General features: G+C 40.3%; 2 protein-coding genes across 2 annotated transcripts; one reads left to right on the forward strand and one right to left on the reverse strand.

Moving 5' to 3' along the window:
- Positions 1–397: 397 nt before the first annotated feature.
- tmem38a (transmembrane protein 38A) lies at positions 398–14,569 on the reverse strand. Its single transcript, XM_012851099.3, has 6 exons — positions 14,204–14,569; positions 7,205–7,361; positions 6,027–6,211; positions 3,817–3,904; positions 3,419–3,536; positions 398–1,048 (listed from the first exon to the last, which is right to left on the reverse strand). The coding sequence occupies exons 1-6, from the start codon at positions 14,328–14,330 to the stop codon at positions 842–844; spliced, it is 882 nt and encodes a 293-aa protein (XP_012706553.2). The 5' UTR covers positions 14,331–14,569; the 3' UTR covers positions 398–841.
- Positions 14,570–15,789: 1,220 nt separating this feature from the next.
- On the forward strand, positions 15,790–19,987 carry smim7 (small integral membrane protein 7). Its single transcript, XM_012851100.3, has 5 exons — positions 15,790–15,906; positions 16,130–16,171; positions 16,276–16,328; positions 19,207–19,297; positions 19,431–19,987. The coding sequence occupies exons 1-5, from the start codon at positions 15,881–15,883 to the stop codon at positions 19,444–19,446; spliced, it is 228 nt and encodes a 75-aa protein (XP_012706554.1). The 5' UTR covers positions 15,790–15,880; the 3' UTR covers positions 19,447–19,987.
- The last annotated feature ends 374 nt before the right edge of the window (positions 19,988–20,361 follow it).

Genomic DNA, 20,361 nt, shown 5'->3' on the forward strand with positions numbered 1-20,361 from the left:
GCTTCTCTGAACTCCTGCATTACTTTTAATGTGTTTTGCATTTTTAATTAACTCATCCAAACATGCATTTGAAAAAAGCCAAGGTACTACAGCATATTCAGCTGGAGCAATTATCAAAAACCGATGACCTGCAGCATCTCCAGAGGCCTGAGATGCTGCATCCGTTACAAATCAGTAGAGTTTACTCCTCCAAACCAACCCCAGCTCCACGTTCATTACACGACTGGAAATTAAATGGATGCAAAATGTTTTGCAGACCCATATTAATCAGCTACTAGTGGTAGTTTTCTCACTCAGAAATAAAAAAAAACATCAGAATAAAACATTTTTATTTTTATTTTCTTTAATCATAGAAAGTTGGTTTCATCTCAGAAAAAAAAGGAAAAATGTTAACTTCCACAATGCCTTTTTGTTTTCACATTTTCATTTCTGACTGAGAGCTGAATCAATTTGTCTTGTTTTTGTTTCTTTCTTGATGACATAAATTGACTAAAATAAGACCACTTCTAAGAAAAAAAAAGCTATTGATGTGGAGCCATGGCCGTTGACATTGTTACCATGCAGCTCCAGAACCACCACTGGATCGCCTCACTGCGTTGGGCGAAGATGCAGATGTTCCCAGACTCATAAATAAAGTCGCCCGGGCTTGGCTGACGCGTGAAACATTGGCCTTGGTATTTACAGTCCCCCAGCTATGTGAAATGCAAAAAGCATCATGTTGCTCCAATAAAAAAAAGGGCCTCATCCGAAGAGGGATCAAACTGCTCCGGTTCTGATAAAATAGAACGGGAAGTCGGACGCCGTCAGGGGAAGTCAGACGCAGTTCCTACAGCTGGACGTCCTACTCGGCTTTCTTGGCCTTCCTCTTGCGAGCGCCTTCGCTCAGCTCCTCCTTGGTTTTGAGAGGCGAGGAAGGAGCCGCGGCAGCGTGAGGATGATGGTTGTCCTCCTCGCCGCCCCCCAGAGGAGAGCCGAACAGCAGGTGGCAAGTCCAGGACTCAACGAGGCTGAAGGGGGAGCCGTGGGAGTGGCGGGCCGTCATCACCACCTGAAAGGACAACAAGATCCAGACGCTCGATTAGTTTAATGAGGCTCCGCATCTTCGGGGGTTCCCCAGTACAATAAATCCAAGCTGCAATAAAGATGAAGAGTTTATTTGTCTCCTTTCAGAGTGCTCTGAACGTTTTGGTGCTTTTCTGAACGCAGCGGCTCCGTGCTGACCGATATGTTTGAATGACTGGGGGAAATAAATGGAAAGTAGGCAAGTACGCACTAATAAATCAGATAAAGAGCCCTACGTTGTGACAATTTTTTTTAATCAGTCAGTATACTTATAAACTAAATAAAAATGTCTGTGATTAATAGTGTCTTAGGAAAATATCGACAACTGAAAGCGGATATTTTCCCACCGTCTTCAACGTTAAATCAAGCTAGACATCAGAGTAATGGCAGAGAGAATATTCTAGGATCTTTATCACAAACTGTTATTTCATTAATTTTACCTACTTTAATGTTGTTTTTGACCAACACATGTAAAATAAATCTGAAATTAAACAGGTTTCCAGGGTTTCCTTTTTTTCACCTGTGTGCGGAATATCTTCAAAACTAGAAACATTTTGCCAAGGAGCGATGCTGAAAAACTAGTCCATGTATCTCTGGACAAATGTTTTTTTTCTGTGTCCCTGCAGCAACTAATGCGTGTGATGCAGTTAAGGCTGTAAAATGTACGCTGTGATTCGTAGTAGGTTACAAATTGCTGTGATATCAGCATACCATTTTAAAAAAAAAACATTTATACATGAGTTCTGACTGTCTGGGGATGTAAGTTCCCTTCTTTCTCCACCAGAGGTCTCCAAAGTGCAGTCTGGGGGCCTGGACTGATTTTCTGCGACCCCTCCACCTGCTACTAAGAAATTATTTGTCCCACCAGGACAGGTTGATGCAGATGGAGAGGTTTTTATTTCTTATTTAAGGCAAAAGCTTAAAATCTTTGTACAATTGAAACTGTTTCTATAACCCCACGGTTTACATTCTCTTTAATTTCTTAGTAAATAGGGCCACATCTATCCAATGACTTTTATTCAAACACAGACTTTGGCGCACTAAAATCTGCTTTTATTCATCTAATAAAATTAGCAGAATAAAGCTACTGTTTTCAAAGAACGGCCGACCCAAATCCTGTTATTACTATTGAAAATTTGGCCTTTTTTTCCCCAATTAAGCAAACAGGATGATCATCCTGTAACGAGGCAAATGTGCAAAATGTAAACTTTTAAATTTTTTGGCTCTACAAAAATACACCTCTTTTAATTTGTTTAATCGAAACATTGCATGTTTAGAATTTATGGACCAGGTAAAAAAAAATATATCACAATATAATTTTTGGACAATTTAAATTTTTTTATTAGATTTTTTTTGGCCCTCTAGTACTTTTGGCGTGACATTTTTGGCCACATAACAAAAGGGTTGCTCCCCTCAGTCTGATTGAAATAGGCGAATTAGAGCCTATTATTAGTGTTTTAAATCACACTGATAAAGTCTGTAATGTGCTCTGATCCTACTCATTATACTACATAAAACCTGTACGGGAGTTTATACACATATAACAGCACAACCTGAACGTAAGACGGATATTTGGTACTTATATTGTGTTTTTTTCCCCAATCATTTAAGAATTTGGGTTAGTGTGTGCACGCTAGAGATAGATGGCGTACAAACGAATCCCTCAGTGGGATTTATAAAGCTGTCTGTTTTTCTCCAGAAGTTAATTTCTGATTACAAATGACACAGGCATCTTCCATAGAGGGATATTTTTTGAAGAACCGATATTTTCTATATCTATAAGTTATCTATAACTTATAGATATAGAAAATATCTATATAATATATTCATTAACGTTGTGTCAATCAAACCTTCCTATTGACTGCCGACAAGCTGTCAAGTATTTTTGATCATTAGTCTTTTGCAATGAGCTCCAAGTCTGCGATGGTCTGTTAATATCCACAGATGCACTGCAAAAACAGAACTAAAAATAAGTTGAAATATTCTTGAAATGAGTGTATTTCTACTTTATTTGAGTAGGTAAATTAGATAATCTGCCAATGGAATAAGATTTTTTCCACTTAAAATAGGAAGAACTCATCTCCATCAACTTATTTCAAGTGCAATTATCTTATTTTAGGGGTAAATTACTCTTTCCATTGGCAGATCATCTTATTTACCAGCTTAAATCAAGGACAAATACACTCATTTCAAGAAAATGTTAATTATTTTTAGTTCTGTTTTTGCAGTGTGATCAATTAGATCCAAGCCGAACTGCGGCTGGGCTGCTCCAAAGGACTAAAATTGCCTCTACTGAGAAAGAAACCCACCGTTAGTTAATATTGAAGGACTATTAATCTAAATGTGCATGTTTTACCTTGGCTGTGGCCATGAAGAGGGTGAAGACCAGGATGAGGGTGCTCTTGGACACTGGCAGCCAGTGGGCCTCCTGCAGGGTGAACAGGATCGCTCCGTACAGGCTGGCTTTAGTCGGGCTGCAGAGACGAAGACAGGCAGTTTACTCCTAGAACCTTGGTCTGTGACTGACACCAGGATGTGTATTAACAGAAAACCTCCTTTTCAAGCCAGTAAAATGTAAAAATTTGATATCAAGGCAAAAACAAATATTTTTTTCTCTTAAAAACAACAAAAACCTGTGTTTTACTATGCAAACACTGTTAAGTGCTTATCCTGTGCGCTAAAATATTTTTTTATACATTTTCTAAAATGGGATTTTTCTGAAAAGACAATAAATGTTTTCCTGCCTTCACTTACAATGACATGTTGAGGATCTCGTTAGTCTCGGGCCTCCACACGCCGCGCAGCAGCTGCTCGAAATTGGAAATAAGAGCCACTCCGGATCCTGACAGGATAAAAATAGACAGCATGGAGAAAAATGAGGACAAGAGAAGAAGAAAAAAAGTCAGTTTTGTCTCAAGGCTCCTATTTTAGTCCTGGCAGGGCATCTTTATATCGGCCACAACAGGAGAGGAAGAGACCAGGTAACAAAATCCGACCACGTCTTGTCTCTTTGCTGACCTTATTGTTTTATTAAAGGGGTAAGAACTGCAGAAAATGGGGTTGAAATTCATTCGATCAAAATCATTTTCTTCCTATGACTGATGAGCATAACAACTTTTAACTTTTAACGACCTCTTCAAACAGAACCAGCTCCGATGATTAAAGGAGTCATAGACAGTAACCAAGCAAATCCCCGTTATACAATAAAAATACAGTAATAAACTTTTGAACTCAAAGTAACTTTGCAAAACAGTCGTGTCAAGACGTAATGTGTTGCAAAACGATCTCTCTGCCTGATTGGAAAAAAGATTCCCAAGGAGTAAATGTACAGAAGTGACCAAAAGGCAGAAGGGCTGCGACTGCATGCACAGTTCTGCATGCACCGGTTCTGCATGCACCGGTTCTGCCTGCACCGGTTCTGCCTGCACCGGTTCTGCATGCACCAGCTCTGCCTGCACCCTGGGGTTTCAAGCCACGGCGCATATGGAGATCTCAACTCGGCCTCTTCTAACTTTCTCTCTGACTGAATGCATTTCAAATCAACCAGAACGCTGCATTTGATCTTTCCTTTGACCCAAACATACAGATTCTGCCTGCTGACATGGCAAATCTGTCATTATTGGAGCAATTTTAAGCACCCAGAACTTAAAATATGTGCTTTTTCTGCTTTCTAACTAAACAAAAATAGGAAAATGTGCGAAGAGGAGGAGAAATAGGTTGTAAAAAGCAGGTAAAAACAGCTTTGAAGATATGTGACATCATCATGCTATAGGTTTGGTCATATGCAGACCCCTTCAAGAAATTTTAACGAAATTGAAACTAAATTAATTTAAGTTTCTAAATTTAATTTAGAAACTTAATTCAAAAAGTGAACCACATTATATAGATTAATTACATGAAGACTGTTTTTCAGGCTTTGTTTCTATTAATTATGATGATTTTTGCTTCCAGGTAATGACAACACAACATTTAAGGTTAAAATGTTTTGGGCTTGATGAAGACGATGTTTGAAACCTGCTTAAAGGTTATTTTCCAGACGGGCTTTTAATCTGACACCTCACTGAAAAGCAAACTGTAATTTATTGAAAATTCCTTTGTATCCTATGACTTTTAAACTTTACCCATAAAAATACAGTTCATCATTGATTGATTATGCTTATACTTCAGGTCAGAACATTGACAATGTGAACTGTAAATTAATTTAGTTTTAATCTATGCAAGCTCAACTTTTAGCCACTAAAAGAAGGAACTTGTTCAAATGACTAAAACAGAGCAAGCGTAACTAAAATACTCAAAATGCCAGAGGATTTGTTTTTCAATGAATGCATACTCATACCTTATGAGGGATTTCTCAACATGTACAATGCCTAAACTGCTAATCTTGTTCAACTAACGCAAAGGTCTTGGAGGATGATGTGGATGTGAAAACCTGAGAGTAAATTATTTTGGGTCTGAGTAACTGAGATTTAAATGCAAAAAAATATATAGATTTTGCATAAAAAACTGATGTTCACATACAACAATTCTTACTTTTGCTGCAAAGAATAAAATAAACACAATAAATTGTAACTACAACATCTTGTGTACATCTGTAGCAAGTTTGGTGTCCACAAAATAAGCATTCTACATGTTTAGATTGAAATTGAATTGTTTTGTGCCATTTTGGCACAATGTTTGAAATTTGCATCTTTTTTTTTTTAAATTGATAATGTGGAATGCTGTAATATATTTATTAGATACCATTCTACAGGTGTCTCCAATGAAGATCTGGACATATAAGTGTGTGTTGGCCTCAGTTAGTCTGCTACAAGTGCGTTATTATTGCTAACGAGCTCAAGGTCCCTTGAAATGGGGCTCTCGGGTTTAGGGGGTTACGGACTGACTGCCACCTTCAGCAATTTAAAACACACGGTCTGATCCGTCCGACGGCTTTTAGACGCCAATGGGCAGCAAAAAGCACCGACCTTTGACGTATCCAACGATCACCATGATGAAGTAGCCGTGGTGGTAGGCGTGGTGGGCGTGGTGGACGCCTGCGGCGATCTTACGGGTGCGGACGACCTCCTTCAGAGCGACCAGCACTAGCTTGACGGGCAGGAAGGCCACGCACTTGTAGAAGAGGTTCAGGGGGCAGTAAAAGATGAGGTACCTGTTTGGGATTTTGACACAGAGGTATGACAACAGTGTAATCATTTACAATATTACATAATCTTACGGAAGAGGATTAGGGTCATTCAAAAAAATAATAAAAGTCTATTGAATTATGACTTTTTTCTCAGAATTCTAAGATTAAAGTCAGAATTCTGACTTTTTTCTCAGAATTCTGAGATTAAAGTCAGAATTCTGACTTTTTTCTCAGAATTCTGAGATTAAAGTCAGAATTCTGAGAAAAAAGGTCAGGATTGAATAGACTTTACGTCCATTAAATTTTTTTTTTTAATCTATTTAATTCTGACTTTTTCTCAGAATTCTGAGAAAAAAAAAATCAGAATTCTGACATTAAAGTAAGAATTCTAGCTTTTTTTCATCCGAAAAAAATCTTTCTTTTATCTTTTAATCATCTTTCTTTTCAGAATTCTGAGATTAAAGTCAGAATTCTGAGAAAAAAGTCAGGGTTGGATAGACTTTAGGGCCATTGAATTTTTTTAAAAATCTATTCAATTCTGACTTTTTCTCAGAAATCTGAGAAAAAAAATCAGAATTCTGACATTAAAGTCTGAATTCTAACTTTTTTTCATCGGAATTCTGACTTTTTTTTCAGAATTCTGACTTTTTTCTCAAAATTCTGAGATTAAAGTCAGAATTCTGAGAAAAAAGTCAGGATTGAATAGACTTTTATTTTATTTTTTTGAATGGCCCTAATCCTCTTCCGTATAATCTGATCTAATCATGAAAAACATCAGAATTTCAAAGAGTTGAGGTCTCTGGTGGGTTCCTGGTTGGGTTTTATAGCTGTTTAAATAATTTGCTTCAAGGAAGTCTAACTTTTATTTCCTTTACCAATAAATAAAGTTTACCAATAAATCTTCTTTCTGGTATCTACAATGTATATTGTCTCAAAAATCATGGCCACTGAGTAAATTATCGTGGTGACAAACAGATCTTTGATTGCTGACCACTCAGATGGACGGGTTTCACTCACCAGACAGCTGAGGCCAGCAGGATGTGGCTGTTGTACTGGAAATAGTCGAGGGGGCTGCTCCCGAGCATGATGTCCGCCAGGATGTAACTACCGAAGCAGTAGAGCATGGCGCAGAGCCAGGAGGCCACGGGACTCCTGCGCGACACCTCCACCGAGCCTGCAACACCAGCGGAAAACAGGGCTTTAACAGGGACGTATCAGAACATCTGGACGACGGGGAACCAGAAAACTAAAGGGCCAAACTGGGAAAAAAGATTAAACAGGGTTTAATAAACAAATTTGATTCATTCTGATAAAAAAAAACATGGATGAATGGAAATTAAACAAATAAAAAAGGTTTTACTTTGGTGTCTCCTAGTGGTAAAATAAAAACATGACATGCTCCAGGTGCACCCCAAAAGAGTTAAATCTTTATTAGACAATGACCCCAAATCCTCCTTGTCACATTTATAAAACTTCAAAATATCTGCATTCAATATATGTATTATATTTATTATATAGCTTCAAAAATATATGTATTATTTTCTAAATATCAGATATCTATACACCTAAAATTGATCTTCCATTTGAAAAATTAGACCTGTAGTAGTTTAACCTGGTTGGTAATTAGTTGCTGTTTTTATTTGAGATTGCATTGAGAAGTTTGCGCTTCTTGTCTTCTTGTCTTGTGTTACTCACAACCGTAGTAAAAATATTATCAGAGGGTCCCACAGGCCCCTGTGAGCTGTCCACACCCAGCCTTGTGTTTCAGGTCCCGCCCTGATAGAACAGTTCATAAGGCAGGACTAAAATACCCTTCTGCTGAACCTGACAAATATCCAGAGTAAAATACAGAAGGTAACTAAAATCACAGCGAGGATATGTAAAGAATACAGTGTGGAAGTAAGGCATGTTTCTGATTGGCTGGCGATGATCCATTAAAGCTAGAGTTGGTAATCCTGTTGGGTACTGGGTGAAATTGTCCTCCAACATTATGTAACCAGTTGCATAAATGAACTTCTAGCATTTATGTATCCGGTTAGCTTAGCGGCTAGTTTAGCGGTTAGCTTAACAGTTAGCTTAGTGGTTAGCTTAACAGTTAGCTTAGTGGTTAGCTTAACAGTTAGCTTAGTGGTTAGCTTCGGTGTTAGCCGTTCATTGTAGCTCCGCTGCTCTCACCGTAAACTTTGAACATGGCTGAGAGTACATGAACCACGTACAAACTTATGAGAAGAAGAAAAAGGGGAAACTTCAGGAAAAATCGCCCATTCTACCTTTAAAATCCTCCATAAATGACCCGTTCTGAATCCAGCTACGGTCAATGGAGACAGAGAGGAGTACACATCATGTTGCTCTACTTTTACATGCCACTGTTGAAACAGAGAGAAGGTAAAATGTTTCTGAGGTGAAATTACCCTCGGTGTCACCCAATTTCAGCTCCACGCTGGAGGTTTTGTGTGTGAATGTTGTTCATACTTTCACAATCACTGAATATTAACTTGTCTGTTTTTTAAATCTTATTCTTTTCCTTTTTTGTTCGTTTTTTCACATCTCCTCGTGATCATTGTTTCTGTTTTTACTATCAACTTATTCTGTCACTCCGTTGAACTCGTTTTACTCTCTCTGTCCCTGTTAGAGCTCAGTTTTGAACACTTTTTGTCACAATCGGGCCATTTTACCTCCATTTATTTACTGTAGTGTCTCTATAGAGATGCTATTGCAGCACAGATTCAATGGTTGCAGGAACTCAACGCTGAGTGTTTGATTTCATTTTAGGATAAAAAATTTGAGCCGTGTTGGAAGAACAGGAAGTTGTTTCTAACAGGGATCCTGGTGTGGGAAATTAAAAAATAATCACGACGTGGAACAAAAACACATTCATGCAACAACAGACTAATTACATAAAAAGATAACTATATTTGTGGAGCAGAGCACTTAGGAACAGAGTGTGTGCAGTTAATTAAACGATATACGTGTCAGTGTGTAGGACCCAGCAAGATCCCTGGGGTTGTCAGGATCTCCAGGTGTTTGGGTTTTTGGATTTCTCTCTGTTTTTTCCTGTTCACATTTCATAGTTGCTCACATTTCATTTCATACTCTTGTGGATTATGCTCTTAGTTAATTTCTTTGTAACATTTTTTCTAATATTTCCTGTTAGATTCTTCCAAGTGTTTCCGTTTCGGTTCCTGCTCATTTAGCTCCTCCCCTCAGGTCGTCTGTCATCACTGGTCTCAGCTGCTCCTCGTCTTCTCCTGATTGCCTTCACCTGTCTCTGCCTCACTTTTCACCCACACTTTCCTCTGTATTTAAACGCCCTGGTTTTCATTTCTGGTTTCTTCTGCTGACTTTATGCTTCCTGTTGCTTCATTGCTCTGACAAAAAAAAAATTATATTGTTTATCATTTTGTTTGCTTGCTCTGGTCCTCATGCCTGTCAAGTTTTTTTTAAAGTCATTATTAAAAATTCTTCAACCATAAAGATGACATGGACGCTCCATAGATCAGTCCTAAATAGATTGCGAGATGGTTCCAGCTTTAACATTTGAAGGAAAACTGGTCTAGAAGCATGACAGAAAGCAGCAGTCCTGTTAAATCTGGCTACCGTATAGAAACACTTGCTACCTTATGTTAGGAGGACACCGTCTGAACCTGACTGCTCAGGTAAGTTGAGGGATTCACATTTCCAGTCCTGAACTGTTTTAGCAGGTCTGCCGGGAGCATATTGATGATTCTGGATTCATGTTCTTCAACAGAGGGAACATTTAATGTGCAACAAATCATTTTATGCTGCTGAGAACTGTAGGGGAAGTTTTGCCTGTGCAGAGAACCCAGTAAACCAGGCTGATCAGGCGAAACGTCAGTGATAGAGAGGAGGGAACCTCAGGGTCTCCTCTGTGGGTTTAACACATGATGCGGTTTTATTGTCTTCATGTCCGTTAGACTTCATCGTCATCACTGCTCCAAAGAAACTCAATAAGTTGTTTATATCCCTGCTGCTAATTGCAGAGTTTCAATCTATTCGTTTTTAGATGGCTGTTCCTGTTTTATGCACACGTACGGATGCACATTTGCACACTTCTGGGTCACCCTGCTCAGTTGTGCGTGTCATTAAATCTGAGCGAGCCATTTTGCCTCACTTTCTCCCTTACTTGCTGCTGATACACCTGAATTTCAACACAATACAGGATAATTCTGCTCTGAGTCATGACGATGAAGTCTATCGATGTGGTTCTGAGTATGTGAGTAATGCCTTTAGAGACGTTTCAAGGTGTTACTCGATTGTATCTGTTGCTTTATGTCTGTTGGCTGTGCTGTTCTTTTTGCGTCTCTTTCCAGGTGATGGAGCAGACGGAGGACGTTTTATCATTCTCTTCCTTTTATCTCTTCTTTCTTTCACCTCTTCTCTTTCTTTTTTTTCTCTTCTTGTTCTTCCTTTACTCTCCTACTTTCCCATTGTAGTGTCCATATAATTTGAAATTCTCCCTGCAGGAATCACAATAAAGCTATTTACATGCACAAATCAAGCGGAGCATTATGGCGAAAGCTGTTTGCTCCACTTGTGAAAGCAAAATCTGTCGAGCTCTATTTGGCATTAAGATATCAATTCTTATTGCTACATTGCTAGACAGGACACTGGAATAAAAAAAAAAAAAGAGACGTTTCAGGAACGTCAAACTGAAAAGAAACCAAAGACTGCTGTTCACCTGGCCCTGATCCTTTTCCTCTTTGTCAAAAAAAAAATGCAGCAGGAGGTGATTAAAGTCTGTATGAACGTGAACCTCTAGGAGGAACCATAAAGAGCATTTTAAATGTTCACATGTGAAGCGTACGGCTTTAAAATGGCTTTACAGATAATAATTTTAGACTTGCTGCTGCTCCGCCATTAAAACTGAGCCGCAGGAGCAAATCTCCTGCAACAGGTGGGTGGGGGTGCTACGGTTGGACTGGTGCTCTGCGTGAGAGCAATCCGATCTTTGAAAATGCTGCTCTGCCTATAAATACATTCAGCTGCACTCCTCCTCCTGACCTCTGACCCCACACTTGTCTGTCTGATGTTCCTGCAGCCTGAAAGACTCATTCATGGCGTCCCGCAGCGAGGACTCCGCCTCTCTGATGGCGGAGGACTCGAGGCGATCTCACACATGCTGCCATGGCAGCGAAACACATTTGACTGTCAAATTAATGCCGTGAAAATAAGCTCGGGTTCAGGATATAAACCGAGCCCTGACGCTGCAGAGGATTTTCACTCTGAAGCGCTCAGCACCATGTTAATAAAACAAAAACCCTGCCTCTTTATATAACTGCAGCAGCTGTGTAAAACCTGCTTAAGTTGCCAACAAGGCACCATGTCCAGGAACTCAGGGGTTCTCCTTAGAAGTGGTAAAATGTTTCCAAGGACCCCTTTAGATTCCTCATGCTGATAGTATTTTTAAACAGCCTTTTGTACTGTTAAATACATTAGGAATTATATATTTAAAAAAATATATATATAAATACACCTTATATTAGAGATTTGGTGGAGATTAGACCCTCATTCTCTATAAAACCAAACTTGATACAACTGTTGTCTTACTTCCTAATTTTAGCTGATTTGGCTTTTACCTTACTTGATGAAGTTTAATTAAATATTTGTCCATTGTATTACTTAGCTCAACCTCCTCAGGCATGACAACATGTGTTTCACAGACCACCAACCCGTGGTTTGTGGACCCCCCGCAGTCTGGGGACCCCAGTCTGAGGGCCGCTGCTACCAGAGGAACTACCATAGGAAGTAGCATTGCGTCAACAAATAACTGGACAGACCAAAGGCGAAAAAACCCAAAGTCAAGATTATCACTATAAGCATAAGTATTATATATTTTCATTTTTTCTACTCTTCATGGCCTAACACTGGAAGTGGAAACCAGCTGATCAGATAGTCAGGCTATCTGCTCCCTCAGAGTTTTCACTCAGCTTGCCTTACAGACAGGCTGCATATAAGACGGCCACCTGTAGGAAATTTGACCAAACAGCCAAATTAATGGCGGAGAAGAGTTTATGAGTCTTTTTCAGCCAGCTGACCAGCACTACGGAGCAACATGTGGGGGAGGGGGGAAGGAAACTCCTCTTAAGGCCCATTCATACCCTACGTTTGGCCTGCACGTCCGTATTTCTGTCCGTGCGTTCTATCCGTTGAGTCCTTCATACCGCCGTCCGTTGAGGTGCGCAATAACCAATATTCCCTCTAGGTGGCAGTGCTGAGCGCCAATGATTCGTCACTGATCAAACACGGCGACGGTCCAAGTTGAATTTGCTCCGTAAGTAAACTTTTTGTTTGTCCCTGTGCCCCGGACACGACACATCATATGTGTGGGTAGTTGCGGACAAGCTCCGCAAGACGTTCCTCGAATCCCGCCATTGTTTAAAGCCCAGAATTACAACCTTCTTTGTGATTTTGTTGACATTTTGTACTACAAACTCAATAGCGCCCCCACCGTTTCCGGTAGTATTGCTCCGTATTGATCCGTTTCGTCCGTAAGCGTAAGCTCCCAATTTTCGTGTCAAAGTACGGACGAAATCGACGGTTAGAACGTATGAAACACTCCACACGTATCCGTATCCGTCTTTTACGTGAGGTATGAATGGGCCTTTACGCGCTTTACCAGGCATCTCATTTGAAAGCCTCAATAAACCTTGATACCAGTTTAATTGACACTCGCGTAAAATCAAAGGAGGTGTTCTTAAAATTAATTCCCGATACATGTCGTCTCAATGTTCTTTCCAAAGTCAGACTCCATCAGATCCTCCAGGTTGGTGAGAAAGTTTCCTCTCTAAGGAAACCCAGCAGGTTGCATCAAGTCTCTCCAAGCAGCATTCACTCCTCCTGAAAGAGCGTAGAGCCACAGTGGACAGTCGTCTGCATTGTTGATGGCTTTGCAGCAATCCCTCATACTGAGCATGCATGAAGCGACAGTGGAGAGGAAAACTCCCCTTTAACAGGGAGGAGAACCTCCAGCAGAACCAGAACCAGGCTCAGTGTGAACGCTCATCTGCCTCCACCCACTGGGGCTTAGAGAAGACAGAGCAGAGACACAGAAAGCACAGAAGCTCACATTGACCCAGGAGTACTTTCTATGGTAGAGAAGACGGAGCAGAGGGGATTTATTAGTTCCTTTCTAGTGTCAAACTAAGAACCTGTAGCCTTTTAAATCCATAATAACACCACAACAACAGAAATATAACAGCAACATAGAATATTCTGCAACTTTTACTGAATAATTGGTCATAATATTGGTCTCCCCGGTACTTAACCGAAACACGAAGGCTGTGGGGAAAACCTGAGCCACGAGGACTAAAGGATTACAGCTAAAACATTCAAACTGTGCAAGCTGCCATGAACAGATGTGAGAGAAAGCCGCTCTTCCTCATTTCATGTCCCAGAGAACCAGAGGGACGCAGATAACGGCTGGACCTTCATGTCAGGACTCAGGATAAACGTTTGTATTTAGATCGGACACTTTCTTCATGTTTAAGGCTCGGCTTAATTAACAGATCCCACCAGGGCCCAGTAAAGTGCAACACGGGGGGACTTTAGAGGCACTTTGACTCTTGTCTATTTCAGGCTCTTCTATTTATTGCTGGCATGCGCAGGCCTTCTCTTCTCTCGGGTTTCACCCTCCTGCAGGGTCCCTCGCTCAAACAGGCCGAATCCAGGAGAAAAGCGAGCCAAATATGAGAGGTTTATCCTTCTCTGCTGCTGCAGCTTATGTAACAGGTCATGCTTTATAAGGAAAGGTTACAAATTCATCTGCAGGACTATTCAGCCAAAAATAAAGACCAGTTTCTGGCCACGACTGCATTAAAATATCTGGCTGCCTTCATTTGAATTCCTCTAAAATGCAGCAAAGTTGTTGTTTTTTGTGTTTTTTTAGTCTCATTTCTGGAGAGTGGAGCCCGCTGATGGACTCTGTGTTATTGTAGCTGTATTAAGTGAATAAAGAGTTCTGTTGGCAGCAAACTGGAAAACTGTCAAAGCACTCACCTGGCTCGTATTTGAGGTAGAGGATGGAAACGATGTAATAGGCGACATCAAACACCGGAAACATTCCCATCTTGGAGAAAGCGTGGGCTAAATCGCCCAAATTAAGAACTGCCAGCACGTTTTCCATGTTGCCTCTCTGGTGAACAGAAACCCTCTTTATTCCCTGTTTATTACAATAATTATTATTATTAATTATGTCCCAGCTGCGCAGTCTCGATGAAAAGCTCCCCTATCAGCCCAGAGTCCACCGACTCTCTCCACCAAGCCCCCCAGTCTCCAGAGTGAGCGCCTGCGACGCTCAGGCGCTCCTATTAATACCACCCATGTCCACAGCCTCTCAGCCGCATCCTCGTCCTCCTCTGCGCTCCATCCCAGCTGCTCCACTGTTCAGGAAGCACAACAACAGCCGCGTCCTCCTGTCTGGATCCCAATCAGCGGCGAACCGGGCCACACGGAGCTGCTGGAGGGGTTAACGCCGCTGCGGATCGCAACAAAGCCCGGGACGCGTGTCCAAGCTTAACGTGGCCAGCGATTATTTCAGTGTGATAGAAAATAAATAAATCATAATTAGAAAAAGAAAGAAAGAAAGAAAAATCCGGATCAGACGATGCTCCATCGAGTCTCACATCTAGATCACTTAATCCCCACCTAAATGTTTATTTTACCCCGAAAGATGTTCTAATGATGGACTGGGTGGTACAGAAACAATAAACTGTTATAAATATCATTAAATCCATTTTACGTTTTTGTAAAATGATTAATTTTATTCGTTTATCTTTTGTGACGCTAATGTAAATAGCAGTAATATTTGCTCTCCACTAGAGGGCGACAAAATATCTTTTATTTCTCCAGAATGACCGAGTCTAAGGTTTATGGAGGACCAAAAGTGTCAGAATAAAAAAAATATATATAACAGCAGAAATAAGATTTTATTTGGTCCAATAACCACGTGAAAAATGACAACTATACATTTATACTTATTGATATGTCTTTATTTAAAATATCCCATTATGGTAATTTACTTTACCAAATACAATTTACCTCACAATTATATTTATTTTTTCTCTATTTCCAAACAAATTTTATTTAAACATTTGATTTTAATTTTGGCTGTTTATAAATAAATGTTTTACTTTTATTTATAGATGCATTTATGTTTCTTTTACCTTTTTGAATTTTGTTATTTTTTCCCCCCAAAATGCATTTTATTCCCATGTATTCTTTTTACATTTTTGTCTCATTTTTTACTTTTCCTTATATATTTCTGCCTCATTATTTTTATATATCGTTTGGTGGGTCAGCTACTATTAGTCACTCAAAAAGAAGATGCAGGGTCTTTGTGCAGCCTGTGGAGCATGCTTGCGCTAGAGGAGATGACCCAATGAAGGGTCAGGTTATAAAATATTTGTCAAAGTAAATAAATGGGATATTATAAACAAAGACATATTAATGAATAGTAGTGACAGACTATGCAGATTAACTAAGATTGTTGAAATCAGATCAGTGGAGATATGCTTCTCGGCAGAGGCGCGTAAAACGTCACTTGTGCCTTACAGTCTAAACTCAGGACAAAGGAAACCTGTTACGCTTCCAGAGCGTTCTATAATCCTATTGGCTACAGACCCGAGTACGTCAAGAAACCAGGAAGTAAAGCGGTTTTTTTGTGATGAGAAGAAAATGCTGGGGGATCTTTTAATATTCGGGTAAATTTATGATTGTGTTTGGATTAATTACAACAGAACAATTGTTTCAGATAAGTTTGTGTGGCCGTGTTGTTGTTTTAGCCGGAAAGCATAATTGGATCCGTGGAAGCGCCACTGCCAGCTCAGCAGCTAACGGCAGCGCTAGCTTACCGGTGAACAACAACAACAACAATGGCCGCTAACAGTGACGGTTCCTGTGTTTCTGCCCTCCGTTTCTCTTTAGGACGCTGCTGGTGAACGCGGGAGCCGTGCTGAACTTCAAGCTGTGAGTTTAGCTGCTTGTCTGGGTGTGTAGAGGCTAAGCTAACCGGCTAGCGTTAGCCTGAGGCTAGCCGCTGATGCTCTGCTTGTTTGTGTTTGCTCCCCCAGGAAGAGGAAGGAGGCGCATGGGTTTGGAGATGAGTCCGGAGCTCCGACGACAGGTCTGCAAGTGTGGGAGAAATTCTAAAATAGCACATGACAGTGCATCTGGGTTAAAATGGCACTGAATAGTTCATGAATTTGGTATTTTTTAGTCCATAAGGCAACAAGTATTAAAAACCCAACATTCAGCTTCTCATAAACTCAGAGTTTTACACAAAAGTATTAATAAATCTTTGGCTGGGGCTCCTTTTGCATGAGTTGCTGCACCACTGCAGTGCCACAGCGGTGTTGCTTTGCTGGGTCTGGTGTCTTCCACCTTCCTCATGAGGTTCAGGGAGTTTGCTGCTTCAGGGTGAGGATCCCTTTGTAATTATTACCCAGGTATTTGTTCTTTTAGCCTGCTGGAGTCATTGTCAGCGAAGAGACGCATAAAGTGGGCTGTAGTCTTTCTGGTGGACGGCGGTTCTGACTTCAGACCTGATAAAATGCTGTGAAGCAGCAGCAGATGATGATGAGGCTCCCCAGATCATCGCTGACTGTCAAAAACCCCGTAATGAACATCAAGCAACTTGGATTCTGTGCTTCTCTAATCTTAATACTCCTTTACCTCTTAACCCCGAGGGTCTATTGTCCAAAGCATTCATACTCATACTTTATAAGGCATTTCTCAACTTGTACAACACCTAAACTGCTAATCTTGTTATCAACTAACATAAAGGTCAAAATTATTCTGGGCCTGAGTAAATGAGATTTAAATGCCCAAAAAAAATCAATTTCGCATTAAAAAAATAAACAGATGGTTACATACAAAACTTCTTACTTTTGCAGTAAAGAAGGAAATCAACACAATAAATTCTAACATCTAATTCCAACATCTTGGTTACATCTGTGGCCAGTTTGGTTTCCACACAACAAATAATTGAGAAGTTCTTCATGTTTAGGTTGAAAAGAAATCCAGGCGGAACCCAAACTCTTTTGTGTCATCCTGGCAAAATTTTTGAAACTTGGACCTTTTTTCTTGAAATTGAAAATGTGGGATGCTGTTATATATTTGGTAGATGCTTTTGTAGAGGAGTCTCACATGAAGATCTGGACATGTGATAAGTGTGTGCCGGCCTCAGTTGGTCCGCTACAAGCGCGTTACTTTTTTCTTTTTTTTTTTCTTTTTTTTTAACTTGGGCCTGCGGGGCTGGATCTGGGGTGCGGTACCCTACGTCTCACATCAGAGACGGCAAGGAGGGCTGACCTCACTGACCGGGGTCTAGCGGTGAGGAGGTGCAGATGTCCGGGATGACGTAGGGCTAGACAATAATTCAATAATATTTAATCGATAGACGTAAATCGATGATAGGAAAACAAGGGTCAATAAAAAGTTCAATAAAAAAACTGTTTTCCTTCCAAGTTCCAAAAACCCAAAATTTTCCAAGAAACAGGTGGTTTGTTTCTTGAACGCACTTCTGACTTGATTGTTTGAAAAATATTTCCAGCAAAAATATGGACAAAATAACTAAAAATATCTTACAACGTAGATGAAAATGAGCTTAATCTGATGTTACAGCTTCCAAAAAGTGGTGAACAAATAATTTTACTACCTGCCCTCGTCACGTTGGACATTTGACCAATAAAAAGCCACCTCCACCACGCCCTACCATGTGTTCTTAATCTCTTAAATTAATGGGAGGGTCTGAAAATTAACAACGTAATCCAAACAATTCTAAATATAAAATTATAGATTATTGGTTTCAAACTATCTTAAATATATTATATCTGTCCAGAGAAAAAAAAAAACTAAATGTTTTTGTCAGGATTTGTCCTGATGAACCCGAACATTACCACACACACACAGAGCTTCGTTTTATCAGTTTTATTGATTGAGATGAGTTGTGGAGGAAGGAAACCAGAGTCTGTTACCAGGATGGAGCTGATGAATGCTGGCGGACTGGAGAGGGAGCTGGAGAGCCAGAGAGCGCTGGAGAGCTGCGGGTGCTGAGACAGGAAGCCTTCAGAGCCGGAGAGAGTTTGTGGAGTAAATCCAGCAGGGAGAGTTCTAGAGACACAGGAGTAGAAATCCTCTAGCAGGCAGACGTGGGAAAATCTCTGGTTGGCAGACTAGGGAGAGATGACGCTCAGACAGACATGGGAGAATCTCTGACTGAGGGCATCAGATGATTGAAGATGGACCGGCGGTGAGAAGCTGACTGAGGAGGGTTTACATGGAGAGGCTGGCTGCTGATTAAAAACTGACAGGTGTAGATGATTAGTGGAGGGAGACAGAGCGGGGCAGGAGGAGGAAGGCCATAGAGAGTTCCTGAGACTGGCAGGCCAAAACTGCCTCATGGCAATTTTAACTTGTGATTTATATTCTAGCCTATCATGTAGGTTAATATTACAGTCATTACATCCTCTCAACCAATCACAACGCAGACCCAGGAACGCTCCGCCCCCTTCGAAGAGTTCAGAGAGCACACGTTCTTTTTTCTTTTTTAAAAACCTGTACATTTGGTAAAAAGTTGAATAAAGGGTTGAGTTTGAATTCTGAGTTTGTGTCTGTATTTAAAAATAAATTTGCAAAGCAACAGCATAAAATAACCAGGGCTGCATATAAAATATGTGTTTTGAGTTTGTTGGTAATTATTGATATCGATCAATATAATTTCAAATTTATAATATATATCGTCCAGCCCTAGGATGGCATTGCTCCTGTTTTTTCCCCATGGCACGTCTGAATTATCAGCTGTTTTATTGTAGTTTAAACTACCTCCTCCTCCAGCATCTCCCACTGCTAAACTAATCTACTTACTCTAGCTCTGTTATTGGATATTAATGAGGGATAAACTAAAACCTTTGGGTTTTTTACTGGTGATGTTTATATACCGAAGAAACCTTTTAGATGAGTTAATCACCTGGATATTTTTCTGCCCCCCCGCCGGCTGATAGGTGACAACATCAGGGAGTTCCTCCTCAGCCTGCGATACTTCAGGATCTTCATCGCTCTCTGGAACGTCTTCATGATGTTCTGCATGATCCTGTGAGTGACCCTCTGTCTGTTTCTGGACTCATTCACTGACGCTTTAATCTTCTTCGCAGCACGATGTGGTATGGACTTTTCTAACCAAACAGATGTGTGTGTTTTTTTTGTTTGTTTTTTTTTCTTTTTACAGACTCTTTGGATCATGATGATCGTCTATAAGGCGCCTCCGTGAGGATTTGAGATTTTCCGGCCCAGATGCTCCAAACCTCTGCGTGCTGAGGCACTCCCGCTTCTCCGACCCTTTTAATTGCAATAACTTCTCATGTTCAAATCCCTGAAGTTTCAGCGACCGTCGGTCTGAATCGGGCGTCTGGGATCGTATTTACTTTGCTCTCATGTTGGATCTCCTCAGCTTCATGTGTCGCCTCCGTGTTGGAAGATGTTTTTTTTTTTTTTCTGCGCTGCGATCCAGTTTTATTCCTACGCAGAACGCTCCTTGTGCACGGTTCTGACTTCAGGTAGATTTAAACAAAACAAAAAAAAGAAAAATAAATGTCAGCACTCGTGGGACCCGCGCTCTTCGTTTCTGTTGCGGCACGTTTTATTCGTCTGATGTGTGAGAAGTTTCAGATTTGAACATGTTCCTTTAAAAAGCTGTAAATGTAACTTGTTAGGGGGGGGAAATGCTGTATAAACACTATATTGTAAAGGTCCTCATTCCTATTAAAAATAATTATTTCTACTGTTTTCAGATGTTTTTGGACTCATTTAATGGGTATAAAAAGAAAACTACATCCATCCGTTGTCTTCTACACATCTGAGACATAAAAGCAAACATAAAAATATGGTTTGAAACGTTTTGCAAAGATTTGACGAGTTCCTCTGACATGTAGGGGAACAGCTGTGAAGGCCGAGCTGAATAAAAGGTTTCTGGTCTGTAGCTTTGTTATTTATTTTGATTGTTATAAAGTCAAAGCACCTATAAAGAGTGTCGTCACTTTCTTTGGAAGACATCTACACATTTATTCAGCTGCTTATTTAATAACGGGCCTTTGGGATAGAAAAGATTTCTCCATAAAGAGAAGCACATTAAATAAAAAAAAATTAGACTACGCACACGC

This window comes from Fundulus heteroclitus, chromosome 9, assembly GCF_011125445.2.
Source record: "Fundulus heteroclitus isolate FHET01 chromosome 9, MU-UCD_Fhet_4.1, whole genome shotgun sequence".
Classification (NCBI taxonomy): domain Eukaryota; kingdom Metazoa; phylum Chordata; class Actinopteri; order Cyprinodontiformes; family Fundulidae; genus Fundulus; species Fundulus heteroclitus.